We start from the raw sequence: 17,070 nt of genomic DNA, 5'->3' as shown, positions 1-17,070 counted from the left end.
TTCTCCAGACCTCTGTTCCTCATCTGTGTATGGGGAACGATAACAGAGCTTCCTCCTAAAGTTATTGTGAGAGTATATCACAATGTTTGCAAAGCTTTATTACACATGGGTCACAGCGGAGGACAGGCCATGGGCAGGGATGATAAAGGTGCAGACAGGTGGATGAGTTTCAGCAGGTGAGACCTCAGGGAGTCTGAAGGGGATGCAAGTCAGCAAAGTGGTAACACAGAGTTGAGGAATGGGGAGTGTGTGCCTTTCCCGGGACTGCTGTAACAAATTAACACAAACTGGGTGGCTTAAAACAATAGAAATCTACTCTCTTCTAGCTGTGGAGGCCAGAAGTCCCAAATCAGTCTCCCTAAGCCAAAGTCAAGGTGTTGCACAGCTGATGACAAGAAGTACAGGTGGGTTTTGGAAGCCAGGCTTGGACGTGTGGTCTGAGGTACCCAGGTGGAGAAACCCGGTGGGTGTGACGCTGAGTCCCTGACTGCTGCCCCCTAGGGTGAGCACAGAGTGGCCCTGAGACCCCTAGGAGGAGTCAGGCAATGCCAGTTCTGGGGTGGTAGGGCTCCTGCTAGATTACAAAAGGGCCTGGACACACTTAGTAGCAGGAAACAAAGTGGATATTCACATACTAAGTACAAATAGTAATTGCATGCCAGGCCTTTGTGTCAGGCATCTGATATTTCTTCAGTAAATGCCTGGTAGACCCTACTAGACCTTGAATGCTCTGCTAGAAAACTTGCCCTTGATCCTGTAGACCAGGGGTTCTCAGCTCCAGAAACATGAGATCCATGGGTCAGGGGGAAGGGTGTGTAAGATAAATGATAATGCTTGGGACCTGCCACCACCATCACCAAGATTCTGAATCAGTTTGGAGGGGTGGGGGGTTGGAATTATCAGTATTTTTAAAATGTTCCAGATGATTCTAACGTGTAACTGTGGTGGAGAATCGGTCATGCAGATATTTAGGAAACAATGATAGAGACCAAGCAGTATTCACCATTCTGGATTCATCCTGGCTGCCTAGAGGCTGGATTGAGCGGGTAGAGAACAGCTTGTGGACAGGGAGACCTGGCAGCTGTGGTTATCTGTCACCTGCAGGGGAAATGGTCCTCAGGGTCAGATTAGGATGATGGCAGGAGGATGGGGATGGGGTGGGGAGAGCAGTCAGGAGCAGAGTAAATCCACTTTGCAGAGTGGGGAGGAGGATCTTACATAAGGCAGCACCTGGCCCAGATGCATCGCCCCAGCTGGATGGATAGCCAAGCTGATGACAGTCACCTGCTGTCAGGACCAATCACACATCCTTGGTCTTCATCACCTTTAGTCACAGACCAATGTCAGCCAATCAGCAGCACTGCCTTCAAAGTTGAACTCAGACACCTCTGAACTGGTCCACAGAAGATTTCTATGATTTCAACACTGCCATTGGCATCATCATCAGAAGATTTTATCCATAAAACAAGGGCTTTTTGAGAGGCCCACCTGATAGCCAGGCCTTCTTTCCTCCTTAAACTTGACCTTCAGCCCAGCTCGTTCCTTCCCTTTCCCAGTTGCCCATTAGTGCAGTGCTGATTGTCGATTTGTTCCCAGGCAGGATGTCCATGGATATGACCCTGGCTCCACAGTTCAGAAGTTCCAAAGCACAGAGCCTTCCAAAAATATTCGGGCCCTTCTTCCTTTCTATTTAGAGGGAGGGCATTTTATAGGTCACCAACTTTTTTAATAGTTCTCTCCACTGAACCCTTTGTGTAAGCAAAAACTTTCAAACTTAAAAAGAGGGAGCCGGGACTAAATAGATGAAATGTGTAAAACGATTCCAGATGGATTCAAGAACCAAATGTGAAAAGTGAAACTAAAAATCAAACAGAGGACCAAGTAGGAAGGTATCTCTGTGACCCAGGCTGGGGATGAACAAGACCCCTAACAGCACAAACAGTGGGGAGAGAAGGGACAGGTCCAATTATATCAAAATGGGGGTTGGGGGGTGGGGTGGTTTCCACCCAATGAGGAATGGCAAGGTCAAGGATTCTACAGATGATGACAGAAGCCATGTGTGACCTCTAAACTGATCAGGGATTAGCCCTTAGAGTAGGAAGGACCTCCTGCAAGTCAACAATAAAAGAGCATGAGTCCCTCTAGGAGAGGGACAGAAATAGGAAAGGGCAGTTCCCAGACAAGAAGCACATGGTAACACAGGGGAAGAGAAGCAACTTGTTTAAATCAAAGAAAGGCAAACTACCTTAGTAATATACCTCTGTGTATTTGCCCAGCTGTCAAAATTAGACACTTGGAGAATACCAAGTGTTGACAGAGACCTAGGAAAATAGGAGCCCTCACACCCTGGTGGAGCACTCTGCTGCTGCTGCTGCTAAGTCATTTCAGTTGTGCCCGACTCTGTGCGACCCCATAGACGGCAGCCCACAAGGCTCCCCTGTCCCCAGGATTCTCCAGGCAAGAACACTGGAGTGGGTTGCCATTTCCCTCTCCAATGCATGAAAGTAAAAAGTCCCTCAGTCGTGTCTGACTCCCAGCGACCCCTTGGACTGCAGCTCACCAGGATCCTCCTTCCGTGGGATTTTGCACTCTAGTGCCAATTAATCATATTGCTTTGTCGCTCAGTTGTGTCCGACTCTTTGCAGCCCCATGGACTGTAGCCTCTCAGGCTCCTCTGCCCATGGAATTCTCCAGGCAGGAATACTGGAGTGGGTGGGTTGCCACTTCCTTCTCCAGGGGATCTTCCCGACCCAGAGGTTGAACCTGCGTCTCTTGTGTCTCCTGCATTGGAGGCCAAGTTCTTTACCACTAGCACCTCCTGGGAAGCCCAATTAATATTAAGTATCCATATATCCTGTGACCCCAAACTCCACCCAGAGATTTTTGCAAAGGTATGTAAGATAGACTGTACAGGGATATTAACTACAGTACTATCTGTGGCAACAAGGGATGAAAGGTAACCTGAGTAGCCACACCTTGGGGGAAGCATAAATAAAGCATAGTAGGTACGCAGTACCAAAGTTATGTGTCAGTGAAAAGCAATAAGCTCAATCTTCATCAAGAAGATGTGTGAATCTAAACCCAGGGGAGAAAGAAGTAAAGCAGCAAGTGGAGTCTGTGGCCCGGTACTGTTTGTGTAAATTTAAAACACAGACATAAAGCAACAATGCAGATTTTCACCAAAAAAATAACAGAAGACAACTGATAGAAAGATAGATGATAGATAGGAAAAGTGAAAGTGAAATTTGCTCAGTCCTGTCCGACTCTTTGTGACCCCATGGACTATACGGTCCATGGAATTCTCCAGGCCAAATACTGGAGTGGGTTGCCTTTCCCTTCTCCAGGGGATCTTCCCAGTCCAGAGATCGAACCCAGGTCTTCCACACTGCAGGCAGATTCTTTACCAGCTGAGCCACATGGGAAGCCCAAGAATACAGGAGTGGGTAGCCTGTGCCTTCTTCAGCAGATCTTCCCAACCCAGGAATCAAACCGGGGTCTCCTGCATTGCAGGTGGATTCTTTACCAACTAAGCTATCAGGGAAGCCCTTATATAGTTAGGAGGCAATTCTAATTATACATGGTGCACTGTAGAAACTATGAAAATATAAAGAAAATGAAGTGAAAACACTCATGTTATGGGTTAATGATGCTGTTTCCTACCCTTCCTTCAAATACTGGTAATTTTTCATATTTATAAAAATTAGAACCAATTTTTTTGCTTTGGTTTTTACTTTTCTCACCTGGCATCATAGTATACACATTTCCTTATGCCCATGGACATAATTCTTGCCTGGAGAATTCTGTGGACTGTGGAAGCAGAGTTCTACCAGCTAGAGCTTCCCCAGGGTCTCCGGGTTTTCAGGGATTGTTCAGGAAGCCTTGAAGGCATGACTCTGACTCAGACTGAATGGCCCTGCTGGCCACACTGACAGAGACACTGGTCAGGAGGCCACATTTAGATTTAAGGAAATGTCAGCCTCCTGACCCAAGCCAGGGAAGACAATGGTTAAATTTCCTTTCTGGATGGGAGCGAAGGAAGAGAGCCAGGTTCTTGGGGCTTCCCCTGGCAATGATGAAGGCACTGGAAAAATGCTGGACTCACAAGCTCACCCCACTGGGACCCTCTCATGGGATCAACTTCTGTTTGTTGTAGTCTCCATAAATGAACCATTTCCATTCTAGAGCCCTTCTGGGAGCCATGTCAGCAATAATCGAGAGCCACTGTATTCACTTTCTGGGGCTGCCATAACAAAGTTCCATAGACGAGGGGGCTTAAACAACAGAATTGTTGTTTGCTCACATCTGAGACACAGGCTTTTGCAAGGCTGATTTCTTCTGAGGCCTCTCTCCTGAGGCTTGTAGACAGCCATCTTCTCCCTGTATCCTCACATGGCCTTCCTTCTGGGCATGTCTGGTCCTAATAGCCTCTTCTTATAAGAAAACAATAGAGGAAAAAAACAAAAATAGGGAAACAACAGAATGGGAAAGATTAGAGATTTCTCTTCAAGAAAATTAGAGCTACCAAGGGAATATTTCATGCAAAGATGGGCTCGATAAAGGACAGAAATGGTATGGACCTAACAGAAGCAGAAAATATTAAGAAGAGATGGCAAGAATACACAGAAGAACTGTACAAAAAAGATCTTTGTGACCCAGAAAATCACGATGGTGTGATCACTCACCCAGAGCCAGACATCCTGGAATGTGAAGTCAAGTGGGCCTTAGGAAGCATCACTATGAACAAAGCTAGTGGAGGTGATGGAATTCCAGTTGAGCTATTTCAAATCCTGAAAGATGATGCTGTGACAGTGCTGCACTCAACATGCCAGCAAATTTGGAAAACTCAGCAGTGGCCACAGGACTGGAAAAGGTCAGTTTTCATTCCAAACCCAAAGAATGCTCAAACTACCACACAATTGCACTCATCTCACATGCTAGTAAAGTAATGCTCAAAATTCTCCAAGCCAGGCTTCAGCAATACGTGAACCATGAACTTCCAGGTGTTCAAGCTGGTTTTTGAAAAGGCAGAGGAACCAGAGATCAAATTGCCAACATCCGCTGGATCATGGATAAAGCAAGAGAGTTCCAGAAAAACATCTATTTCTGCTTTATTGACTATGCCAAAACCTTTGACTATGTGGATCACAATAAACTGTGGGAAATTCTGAAAGAGATGGGACTACCAGACCACCTGACCTGCCTCTTGAGAAACTTATATGCAGTCAGGAAGCAACAGTTAGACCTGGACATGGAACAACAGACTGGTTCCAAATAGGAAAAGGAATACATCAAGGCTGTATACTGTCACCCTGCTTATTTAACTTCTATGCAGAGTACATCATGAGAAAGCTGGACTGGAAGAAGCACAAGCTGGAATCAAGATTGCCAGGAGAAATATCAATAACCTCAGATATGCAGATGACACCACCCTTATGGCAGAAAGTGAAGAGGAACTAAAGACCCTCTTGATGAAAGTGAAAGAGGAAAGTGAAAAAGTTGGCCTAAAGCTCAACATTCAGAAAACTAAGATCATGGCATCTGGTCCCGTCACTTCATGGCAAATAGATGGGGAAACAGTGGAAATAGTGTCAGACTTTATTTTGGGGGGCTCCAAAATCACTGCAGATGGTGATTACAGCCATGAGATTAAAAGACGCTTACTCCTTGGAAGGAAAGTTATGACCAACCTAGATAGCATATTAAAAAACAGAGACATTAGTTTGACAACAAAGGTCCGTCTAGTCAAGGCTGTGGTTTTTCCAGTGGTCATGTATGGATGTGAGAGTTGGACTGTGAAGAAAGCTGAGCACTGAAGAACTGCTGCTTTTGAACTGTGGTGTTGGAGAAGACTCTTGAGAGTCGCTTGGACTGCAAGGAGATCCACCAGTCCATTCTAAGGGAGATCAGTCCTGGGTGTTCATTGGAAGGACTGATGCTAAAGCTGAAACTCCAATACTTTGGCCACCTCATGTGAAGAGTTGACTCATTGGAAAAGACCCTGATGCTGGGAGGGATTGGGGGCAGGAGGAGAAGGGGATAACAGAGAATGAGATGGCTGGATAGCATTACCGACTCAATGGACATGAGTTTGAGTGAACTCCATGAGTTGGTGATAGACAGGGAGGCCTGCTGTGCTGCAATTCATTGGGTCTCAAAGAGTTGGACACGACTGAGTGACTGAACTGAACTGAAAGAAAACAAGTTGCCAGAGGCGGAGCTCGCTCCCCGCTTCTGTTACTGTGGCAGCAATATCATTGACTCAACAAGTGCATACTGCCCAATATGTTGATACCATGTCTAAAAATGTTTCTTTAACTCTAGCAACACAGAAAGTTATAGATAGAAAATTGGAGATGAGAGTAGAGGCCTTAAAAGAGGCAATAATGCATATTGGGACTGAGTTACAGGCTTTAAAAGTGAAAATGGCTCTGTCTTGCCACGCTGATTACTGGTGGATATGCGTGACATCTTTAAAGGTAAACGAGACAGATTATAAATGAAAAAAATTACAAATCATATTTCAGGTGTTTGGAACAGCTCTGACATTGGCTTAGGGAAACTTCATAATCAAATACAGACCCTGGAACACTGTCAACTGGATTTTACCACCGCTGGAGCAGCTAATGACTTACTTCACACCTTCTCTAACTTTACTTCTGGAAAAAACATTCTGTCTAATATCTTTAGTTCTAATTTTGCTTCTCATAATCATTCTTCCTTGTATTGTCAGGATTCTTCGGCAGAGCATTCAAAAGCTCGAGACTGAGCTGCCTCTGGCTGTTTTAAGAAATAAAAAAGGGGGAGATGCGGGGAGCGAGCTCCGCCTCTGGCAAAGGTCATGAGGAAGGAGGCTTGGCACACGCAAAGGCGGGATCAAGCCTCAGGAGTCTCCCTGGAAATTCTTGAGCAATCTACCCCCAAAACCAGAGTCTGCCTACTTTCTGCTTTGTGCTTTCACCTACACCTCTGACTTTACGGGGGGCTGTCCCCCACGACCTCTCTGATAAAAGAGTTAGCTTACAGCTCCAGTTAATAATTCCTGGGTGTGACAGTGTTTAACCTACAAACTCCTTTGGAAATCCTCTAGCCTGCCTGAATAGGTTTTTCCGGCCACATGTGATTGTTCAGAGCCTCCCAACTGTGAGAGGCAGGAGATGTTCTAAACTGTCTAAACACAGATTCTTTTGAGTAGTTAAAAGATTGATTAGAAATTGTATTGGTGAAGGGATTTTCACTTGTTGAGCCAATGTTTGCTGCTAAGTCTCCATATCCCTTACCTGCTGTGTCCCTGGCAGTGTATTGATTAATATAATTGGTTTAAATAGTAGCTTTAATGTTTGTAACCTGGGACCCTTGAATTAATTCTTTTTCTTGTTATAGCCCACCACACCTTTGCTCTGTAGGAATGCAACTTTATCTAATGCTTTTTGGAGGCTGGCGCCTGACTTGAGAATAATCACCTTTAGAGAAAAAGGCCTCCGGGCCAGAAGATGATGCAAATCACCTAAGCTTTTGCATATGATATGTTTGCAGGAAGAAAGCCTGGCTTACTGCATGACTCTACCCCTTCCCCCATTATCCTCTATGCATAACTTAAGGTATAAAAACTACTTTGGAAAATAAAGTGCGGGCCTTGTTCACCGAAACTTGGTCTCACCATGTCGTTCTTTCTCTTACCTTCTGGCTGAATTATTCAGCCTCTTTTCTACACTGAATTTCCTCACTGAGCTATCCTTATTTCAGCCTCTCTTCTCCACTGAATTTTCCTACTGAGCTATCCTCATTCTATTACTCTTTATATCCTTAATTAACGTTTAATTAAGCAATTGTTTCCTGATCTTCGCTGACGCCGTCCCCGCTTCGAATTCCCTGGATCAGCCGGGGCTGGTCCCCGGCAACAAGTCACCATGGATCAGGGCCCGCCTATATGACCTCATTTTCCCTTATCACCTCCTAAAGACCCTGTCTCCAGATACAGTCCCTCTGAGGTACTGGGGGATAGAATTTCAACATACAAATCGCATGCATGCTTAGTCGCTCAGTCGTGTCCAACTCTCTGACGCCATGGACTGTAGCCTGTCAGGCTCCTCTGTCCATAGATTTTTCAGACAAGAATACTGGGATGGGTAGCCATTTCCTACTCAAGGCTTAATAAGTGGTAGCTGCTGTGATGGGTGGTTGTTCTCATTGCCCTTATGTGCCAGGTACTATGTTAGGTACAAAGACTCACATCATGAGTTCACCCCTCCTATCCATCTCATTGTGGTTCCTTCTTTATGTCTTTGTTGTAGAAGATCTTTTCTTGTAGGTTCCAGGCTTTTGCATTGATGGTTGCCCTGCAGATAGTTATGGCTTTGGTGTCGTCCCAAAAGGAGGTGAGCTCAGGGTCTTTCTACACCATCTTGGCCACTACCATCTTGGCCACTCTCCAGGTACAAATGAGAAACAAGAAGAAACCACAGACGTTGGGGTCTGACAACCTGACCTTGAATCCTGGCTTTGCAGCTCACCAGTTTGGAAGCCTGGCACACTGCAGTCCATGGGATCACCAAGAGTCAGAGATGACAGAGACCGAACAACAGCAAAGTTTGGTAAAGAGCAGGCTGGTCAAACTTTGTCCAACTTCGGTTGCCCTCCAAGCCATAATTTTCATGTTTATAAAAAAAGAGAATTGCCCCCACTTTTGCAGCAGGGGCTCTCTAAAGAATAAGAGACAAAGTCAAGGCTTCAGCACAGTGTCTACCCACAGATGCTAAGGGACAGTTGCTGTCAAGATCACTGTGGGAAGGCTGTTTCCTGTTGTGAGATCTTAGGATCACCTGGAAAGAGGAGACAGGACAGAAAGATCAACCATGATAAACCCCAGAAACTTGCACCATCCCTTACTACCTGAGCTGTTGGGACACATGGCCTCCCAAAGCTTGCCTTCTCCCCCTCCTTTCTCTTTCTCTCTTTGCCGGGGTCCAGCCCCAGTGCATCCAGGGAATTTGAAGGGGAGATGGCTTCGGCGCTCGGGATACGATAGAATTAAACATATAAAGAGTGGTTAAATAAGGATAGCTCAGCGAAGAAATTCAGTGAAAAAAAGAGGCTGAATAACTTGGTTTACGTGGAAAGCCAATAAAATTCCAAGACAAGGAATTTGCATCACCTACATGGGCACAGGCGTCCTCCCGTTCTCCCGAAGGAGAGGAGACACTAAGCCTTCCCTGGTCAGATCTTAGAAGCCCAGGCAAAATTAGTAGGCTTGATGAGCCTCCACACTCCAGATGGGAATTCAGCCAGAAGGTGAGAAAAAGAACGACATGGGGAGACCAAGCTTCGGTGAACAAGGCCCGCACTTTATTTTCCAAAGTAGTTTTTATACCTTAAGTTGTGCATAGGGTATAATGGGGGAAGGGGTAGAGTCAGCGGTAAGCCAGGCTTTCTTCCTGCAAACTTACCATATGCAAAAGTTTAGGTGACTTACATCATCTTCTGGCCAGGAGGCCTGTTAACATTTTATGATCCTTTCTTCAGAAAACTTATTTTTCTCTAAAGGTGATTATTCTAAAGTCAGGCACCACCCTCCGAAAGCACTAGATAAAGTTGCATTCCTATAGGGCAAAGGTGTGGTGGGCTATAACAAGAAAAGAATTAACTCAAGGGTCCAAGGTTACAAACATTAAAGCTACTACTTACATTCCTATACACCAATTATATTAATCAATACACTCCCAGGGACACAGTAGGCAAGGGATATGGAAACTTAGCAGCAAACATTGGCCCAACAAGTGAAAAACCTTTCACCAATACAATTTCTAATCAATCTTTTAACTGCTCAAAGGAATCTGTATTTAGACAGTTTAGAACATCTCATGCCTCTCACAGTTGGGAGGCTCTGAACAATCACATGTGGCCGGAAGAACCTATTCAGGCAGGCTAGAGAACTCCCAAAGGAGTTTGTGAACTAAAACACTTGTCATGCCCAGGAATTTTTATTAACTGGAGCTGTAAGTTAACTGTTTTTCAGAGAGAGAGATGGTGGTGGGGGACAGCCCCCAGTAAAGTCAGAGGTGTAGGTGAGAGCACAAAGCAGTGAAGTAGGCAGACTATGGTTTGGGGGGTAGATGCTCAAGAATTTCCAGGGGGACTCCTGAGGCTCGATCCCGCCTTTGCATATGCCGAGCCTCCTTCCTCATGACCTTTGCCATGGGCGGAGTTCCTCACACTGGCTCCCGGCATCTCCTCTCCTGCAAAGTGTTCTAGATGGACTGGGCCAGGCTCCCTTGATCCCTAAGGAGATTACTAGACTGCCTTCTCCTCTGAACTTTTGCTGTGGTCAGCATCCTTGGGCCCCTTGGGTCATCGGTTGTAAATGCCTCCAGATGACTTGGCCTCTGCCGTTAGCATCAGTATTTTCTGGTTGGAAGAAAATTGCATGCAAATGTATGCCTGCTGGATTCCACTGGAGTTAAATTCCTTTTGAGTTCAACAAAATCTGGAGGGGAGAAGATGATTCTTTTCAACTTGGAAAATATTAGGTCATGTCCCAAATGCCTATGCAAAGCGAGGAGGAAAGCTGATGCTGATCTGGGATGGTGGGCTTCAAGAGGAAGCAAAGCTGCCCCCAGCCTCTCTGGATGGGCCAGGTACACCTCCCAGGGAGAGAGCGTCTTTCACCCACTCAGCCCCTGTGGGTGCCAACTTTATACTGAGACCTAGAGACAGGGAAGTGAACAGTGAGGCTCAAGCTGCCCTGACATTTCAGGAAGAACAGACCTGACTTATGGGAAGCATGTAGTTTCATGGGAGGATGTAAAATGAAGGGCTTAACTGGGCTGACCAGTGTAAGGGCCACTCAAGCTAAGACTGAGGAAGCGCATGCGCAGAGCAGGGGGAGGGAGGCGATGCCTGGCAGGGAGATAGAAGAAGATGTTGGCAGAAGCCTTGAGCAGGCATGGAGCATCTGAGGAAAGAAGAGGATTGCAGGTCATTCTGAGGGAGAACAGGGAGCTGAGGCCAAATCCCTCAAGGCATTGAAAGCACGGGAGGGATTTGGGGTTTATCTGAAGGACTCTAGGAAGCCACTTCATGATTTTAAGACATGATCCATTTTGTGCTTTTAAAATGCTTCTTCAGCTGCCTGCTGGGAACTAGATTCAGGGCAGGGGCAGGAGAAATGGATGCTAAGGTCATAGAAATCAGAATGGTGTTGCTCAGTAAGGGTGGGCTTGGGGGGGAATTGACTAGAAAATGACACAAGGAAATTTCTGGAGTAATAGAGGTGTTCTGCCTCTTAAGAGAGGTGTTGGTTACACCTGGGCATACTTTTCTTCAAACACATTGAACTATGCATTTAACAGGGACTTCCCTGGTGGTTCAGTGGTAAAGAATCCACCTGTGAATGCAGGAGATGTGAGTTCAATTCTTGGGTTGGGAAGAATCCTTAGAGATGGAAATGGTAACCAAATCCATTATTCTTGCCTGGGAAATCCCATGGACAGAGGAGCCTGGCGGGCTACAGACCATGGGGTTGCAAAGAGTCAGACACGACCTAGTGATTAAACAACAACAGTGCACTTAAGCTTTGGGCAAGTTACTATATGCATATTCTTTCTTGATAAAAAGTTGTACATTTTTTTATTTTTAATTTAAACATTCTGCTGGGGTACAGACAATTAACAATATTGTGATAGTTGCAGTTGAACAGTGAAGGGACTTAGCCACACATATACCTGTACCCATTCTCCCCCAAACTCCCCTCCCATCCAGGCTGCCACATAACACTGAGCAGAGGTCCATGTGCTGTACAGTAGGTCCTTACTGTTTACCCATTTTAAGTATAGCAGTGTGCACATGTCCATCCCAAACTTCCTAACTGTCTCTCCCCCCAGACACTTCCTCTCAGCAATCATAAGCTCATTCTCTAAGTCTGTGAGTCTCTTTCTGCTTTGTAAGTTTGTTTGTATCATTTCTTTTTAGATTCCACATGTAAGGACTGCCATATGATATTTGTCAAAAGTCGTATGCTTTTTAAGAAAGAGAAAACATGTTTCAGGGTAAAGTCATCAAGACTTTGTGTTATAGCAAAGACAGGCAGAGACGGAGGAAGTAGTCAAAGGTGATTTCCAGTGTCTGTCTTGGGCGGGTGGCAGCATGGCAGTGCTGGTTCTGAGAGCAGGTGGACGAGGAGCAGACACGCCAGGGATGAGGGCATGGCTGAGAGTGGACATGTCAGCAGGGTTGTTAATGTGGCTTCCAGGGGAGCTTGTTGAATTGAAACGCTACCCATCAGGCAGCCACGGGGCTGTGTCTACCTCAAAGCTTCCTGGAAAGTACCACCAAGACCCTAACTGAATACATGCCAGTGACTTTGAAGCCACAACCCACAGCAGAGAAGTAAATCACTCCTAAGATCCCTGCTCCCTCTTCTAGCTTCCCTGGAAGCATCCTCGGGTTTCAGGCCCACTCTGCTATTAAAGTAGAACAGCCTGATCTTTTAAAGCTCTTTGCGGAATTGGAGTTACAAGTGTAAGGCACCTGGCTTCCTATCAGTTCTTAAATGGTGTTCCAGGCCTCCAAGAGCTCACTGTAAATCACCAATGAGCCAATGTTCCAGCTACACGGGTGGGGGTGGATACTAAGCAGAAGAATTATGCTTTTCTTGCCTTATGAAAATCTAACTTGGACCCCCTTTCATACCTTCATGCATTTCCATAAAAGTCCCATGTCATTCTTTTATCCTCTCATTCAACATATTTATATTAAGAACACAAGAGTGGGTTGTCATTTTCTTCTTCAGGGGATCTTCCTGCATCAGGGATCGAACCTGTGTTTCTGGCATTGGGAGGCGGTTTCTTTACTACTGAGCCATCAGGGAAGCCTAATCCCCTGGGTGCCTCTCTCTAATCGCTAGCAGGGATTTTGTGCTAATTATTCTCCAGGTTTTCTTCAGGGTTTGACTTCTTTATGAGTGTGGCCCTAACAAACTAGTGTTTTGCTCTTCCTGGTTTTATAGTTGTACAAAGAGAATTATCCGAAGGTATTTTCTGTGCCGTGTACTGTTGAGTGCCATCTGTGTCATACGCCCAGCTACAGGTCATTGCTTTTTACTGCTCTAAGAATCCTTTGAATGATGTATCCCAATATATTTATCCCTTCCCTTTTCCATGAGCACTGTCATTGTTCCCATTTCCTTGCTCTAGAAATAGTGCTATCATGAGCATCCTGGAACAACGCACAAGAGTTTCATGCTGACAGGAATGTTGACATCCGCTATGCAGTGCAGGAGACACGAGCCATGTGACTCCTGCAGACCTGCAGGTGGCTAGTGGAATGGAAGAACTGAACTTTTAATTAATAGAAAGTCAAAGAGTGCACCTCTAGTGTTACCAAAAGGGCGGGGCATAGAGAGGGGCGGTCTGGTTGATCACTGCTCAAAAGCCAATGAACAGGCCAGGTTGGTAGAAAGGAAAGTTTGCTGAATTTTAGATGCCAGCAACTTGAGGGGGAGGGCAGCCATCTTTCCAAAGACCAACTCCCCCCATGACAAGTAGGGGATAAAAGCCTTTGTAGGCTACATGAAAAAACAGTACAGTCAGCTCTGACAGTCATCTTGATTGTTTTAGGTAGAGTTAACGTTCAGTTCCAGAGTCAGTTGGTTTCCATTTCCTTGAGGCCAATTCTCAGAATAGCTGCAGCTTATGTCACAGTTATAGTCTGGTCATCATGTAGTTAATTTCTCCACCTTGTGACGGTTTCAGTATCCATAAGACAGCTCACAGGATTATTATTTGGTCTCCTTTGACCATTTCCCTTTGTTTCTGCATGTTCTCATTTCTCTGATTAAACTTATTCTTTGACTAAAGTTTTCCACAGACAGAAGGTCCGCAGAGGACATGAGGGGAAGGACCATAAGGTCTCGCTCTGTTTCACTAGGACAGATCCACTCTGAGTGTCATTGCGAGGTCGTAGGATGCACACAACTCGCCTTGACTTGCTCATGCCCAGCGGTGCTCCAAAGAAGCTGTGGCTATTCACAGTCTCAATTGTGTTTGCATGGGTATGAAAATTCATGTTTCTCATCAACACTTGGTAGTGTCATTGTCAGACTTCACATTCTTGCCAATCTGTTAGTGTGAAATGGTATAAAGTTATGATTTTAATTCATATTATTCTGAATTACTAAGAACAATGAGCACCTTTTCACAAGTGTGTTTGCCATTTGTATTTCCTCTCCTGTGAAATGCTCGTCCATAAATTCTGCCCTTTTTCCTATTAAGGTCATCATTGTCTTATTGACTCAGAAAGAGTTTTGTTTTTGTTTTTTTTTAATTCAGGGTATAAATTATTTGTTCATTACGTATCACAATACTTCCCCATTTGTGGCTCTTGTACTCTTTGTATGGTACCTTTTGTTTGTTTGTTTTGTTGGGTCAAGAAATAGTGACTTTATATGGAAAGCCAGCAGACCAAGAAGGTGGACTAATTAATATCCCAAAGAAACATCTCTATATGGTAGCTTTTTATGAACAAATGTCCTTGATTTTGGAGTAGTCAGGTTTTTTTTTTTTAATTTATGAACCAAGGTTTGTGAATGTGAAAGTGTTTCACAGAAAACCTCCAATATGATTATGTCCATTTTACTGATGGGGGAAATAAAGCCCAGATGGATTGTGGCACTCCCTAGCATCAATGATGAGCTGCATATTTGCTGGAGTCTGATCCAGAATTGAGCGAGGTCTGTGGCTTCTTAGGCAGGGTCCTTCTCACTACAGATGTCCTGCCTAAAATCTCCGAGTTCAGAGGACACTGGACAGACCCTCCCACACCATCCATACTTAGGAGGGGTTGAGTAACTTCTCAGGAGCAGCTGGGCAGAAGGTGAATTTCTGAGTTGTTGTAAAGGGAGAGAGGAGACGGGGAGAGTGACACATACATTTTCTGACAGTACTTTGCCAGACGTGCTGCACTGAATCAATTTGCCCAAGGGAGGCAGGGATGGAAGCGAGACAGTGGCCTCCAGATCAAGTCAAAGGGAAAAGTGTCAGTCACTCAGTCGTGTCCAACTTTTTGTGACCCCATGGACTGTAGCCTGCCAGGCTCCTCTGTCCATGGAGTTGTCCAGGCAAGAATACTGCAGTGGGTTGCCATTTCCTTCTTCAGAGGATCTTCCGAATTTAGTGATCCAACCTGCATCTCCCGCATTGGCATGTGGATTCTTTGCCATCTGAGCCACCTGGGAAGTACCAGATCAGGTTAAACCGAATTCAACTCCAGACACCAGCTGGAGAACTACAGGCAAATCACTTGCCCTTTCTGATCCTCACTTTCTCACCTAAGAGAAGGTTAGGAAGATCGGTTTCACAACTGCTGTTAGTAAACACCAAAGGATCCCAGTAACATATAATCCACTCACCTCCCCAAAACACACACACACACACACACACACACACACACCCCAGCAAGGGAGGCCTCAGAGGTAATGGAGAGAGTCTGAGCTCCCAAGTGGGCCCACTTCAGTGTGAGTCCTGACTCTCATGGACCCCTGCAAGGCCTTGGACATGTTTCAGAAGCTCTCTAATCCTCAGTTTCATCTTTTGTTAAAAAAAAAAAAAAAAAGAAGGAAAGATAAATGGCTCTATCACAGTGTGAGCTACAGGGATCCGATGAGATAATGTCTGTAATATTACTGACACCCAGGAGGTGCTTAATAAGTGCATTTCTCTTCCCAGATTAAATGCAGCCGCAGCTTGCAATAATGCCAGGTTGCCGCATGACCGCTGGCAGGAAATTATTTAGGGCAGATGCCGACGAAGGTCCTTCAGCTGCCAGGACCAGGGTGAACTTCCAGCTCCCAGGCATTCTGCTCCCCATCCATCCAGGTCTCCTCCTGCCCTCTCCAGTGCTGGCCCTGACTTCCTGAAGGAAACTCTGGGCTTCGCATGGCCCAAGCCTTCTTTTTCTCATTGACTTTCTCAAGCTTATTTTTGTTGTTGTTTTTGAGGACTGCTTTCTTTTCTTTATTTAATTAATTTTTACTGAAGTATAGTTGCATTACAACATTGTGTTAGCTTCTACTGTACGGCAGAGTGAATCAGCTGTACATGTATATATATTCCCTCTTTTGCAGATTCCCTTCCCATTTAGGTCACCACAGAGCACTGAGTAGAGTTCCCTGTGCTGTACAGTTGGGGTTTTTCTCATTGACTCATTAGCCAGGTCTCTCCTCGTCTTCTACCCCATCCTTACTTTCTAGACTGTGAGCACAGTGTGAAGAACACTGGCTGGGGGGATAGATGGACAGGTTTGAATCGGCTTTGTCTCTTGGGTCCAGAACCTGCACCCATAACTGCATCCCTCTCAGTTTTCTTATCGGAAAAACAACACACATGCCATAGGGTGGGTGGGAACATTAGATCAATGTTAAATCAACAATCCTGCTGTTAGATCAGATTTCCCAGGGTAGCTCATTAGTCAAGAATTCGCCTGCCAGTGCAGGAGATACAGGTTCTATCTGTGGGTCCGGAAGATCCCCTGAAGAAGGAAATAGCAACCCACTCCAGTATTCTAGCCTGGAAAATTCCATGGACAGAGGAGCCTGGCTGGCTTCACTCCATAGGGTCACAAAGAACCAGACATGACTGAGCTTGTGTGTGTGTGTGGGGGGGGGGGGGGCGCGCGCAGAGCTATGCTGTCTATGTCACCCTGGACAGGCAGGATGACCTCCCTCTGCCTTGATTTCCCCATCTGTAAAAAGGGACCCATCTATTTTCCCGAGGTGGGAAGTGCGCATCTGTGGAAAAGCTCCAGCTCCACCAACCCGGCAGAGGAGATACCTATCTATCCCATTCTCTTCTCTCCTCTCTGGTCTCTAACCACCTCCCAACACCCTCCTAATGATGCTTCTCATTCAGGAGCAGGTGTCTGCAGAGCCAGCTCTAGAATTGGGGGATTCTGTGGGGCACGCATGTCTGCCACAAGTTCCGCCCCGCATAAGGGTGACCCAGCCAGACTTTTCCTCTGAGGGTCAGTGGGGCAGAGCCTGTGCCCTGGAAGTGGGCCTGCTCACCTGGCCTTCCCATCAAC

At 45.7% G+C, this 17,070-nt stretch overlaps 1 protein-coding gene across 4 annotated transcripts in view; it reads left to right on the top strand.

Annotated features, from left to right (window-relative positions):
* The window catches only part of SLC2A9 (solute carrier family 2 member 9), a 242,496-nt gene that overhangs the window by 205,838 nt on the left and 19,588 nt on the right, over positions 1–17,070 (top strand). The window contains exon 12 of one of the 4 annotated variants that reach the window (XM_070791805.1): positions 327–404. The exons of the other annotated variants lie outside the window; for them this stretch is intronic. Coding sequence (XP_070647906.1) covers positions 327–362 — 36 coding nt within the window. The 3' untranslated portion in view covers positions 363–404. The remainder of the gene's footprint in view (positions 1–326; positions 405–17,070) is intronic. 4 annotated transcript variants of the gene reach the window in all.

The sequence above is a fragment of the Bos indicus genome, chromosome 6 (genome assembly GCF_029378745.1).
Source record: "Bos indicus isolate NIAB-ARS_2022 breed Sahiwal x Tharparkar chromosome 6, NIAB-ARS_B.indTharparkar_mat_pri_1.0, whole genome shotgun sequence".
Lineage (NCBI taxonomy): Eukaryota > Metazoa > Chordata > Mammalia > Artiodactyla > Bovidae > Bos > Bos indicus.
Note: the sequence above shows the minus strand (reverse complement) of the source record. Positions and strands in the feature narration are given on the sequence as shown.